At 56.4% G+C, this 808-nt stretch overlaps 1 protein-coding gene across 1 annotated transcript in view; it reads right to left on the minus strand.

Annotated features, from left to right (window-relative positions):
• Positions 1–808, minus strand: part of VOLCADRAFT_85826 (uncharacterized protein) — a gene marked incomplete at both ends in the record, with an annotated part of 3,640 nt that continues 2,832 nt past the window's right edge. Inside the window, 3 exons of the mRNA XM_002945961.1 lie at positions 1–45; positions 144–578; positions 673–762. Coding sequence (XP_002946007.1) covers positions 1–45; positions 144–578; positions 673–762 — 570 coding nt within the window. The remainder of the gene's footprint in view (positions 46–143; positions 579–672; positions 763–808) is intronic.

The following is an 808-nucleotide window of genomic DNA, read 5'->3' on the forward strand; positions in this document are numbered from 1 at the left end:
TCACCGCCATCCCATATCTTGAGCCACGTGGCCACGAACGTGTCCCTGTGGTGTTGGGGGACGAGGGGGCGCGACATTGATGTTCATGGATTGTTTAAGAAGTGGCGGGAGAACTGATCCCGACACCAGGAAGTACTGCATACCTGAGCCCTGTCGTACTCTTCCACCATCTTGTCGCTAAGTCTGGAGCCAGTTACATTGAACTGGTCCTGGATGTCCTTCATCGATCGCTTGAACTTAGCCTTGCTGTTGTCAATGAGATTTATGGCATCCTTGACGGAGAAGTCCTCCGTACTGTACAGCGGCCCGCCCACCATGTCCTGCCATTTCTTGAACACAATCGGGATGATTGGCTGCAACTTGTCCGCCTTAGAGCCCATGACGCCTTGTGAGCGCCTGAGGGCCTTTGCAGCCTCCTCCAGAGTTAGCCGAACGAAGTCCTGGTGGAACTTCTTTGTGCTTTTCTTGAATGTTGGGAGGCTGCCGCCTCCATCACCCTCATCCTCCGCGGAGCGCTTGCTCTTCTTGGCCTTGGGTGGAGCCGCCTGAGGGCGGCCCCTCTTGGCCGCGGGGCGCCTCTGTGCAGGGGCAGCAGTGAGCTGGACAAAATGCGAGTGTCAGTGTTGCGGATAGCCTTTGCGATGCACGCAAACAATTCCACATGACACATACCTTGCCCTGGTTCCTCCCATTCTTGATGTCGCTGAGCTCGAGCTCCTCGTCGGAAGCGACAAGCTCAGCCGCATCAGCTTCGAGCTCCTCCTCCGCACAATGAATCGGACTATGAACAGGAGGAGCTCGAAGCCGA

The sequence above is a fragment of the Volvox carteri genome, assembly GCF_000143455.1.
Source record: "Volvox carteri f. nagariensis unplaced genomic scaffold VOLCAscaffold_1, whole genome shotgun sequence".
Lineage (NCBI taxonomy): Eukaryota > Viridiplantae > Chlorophyta > Chlorophyceae > Chlamydomonadales > Volvocaceae > Volvox > Volvox carteri.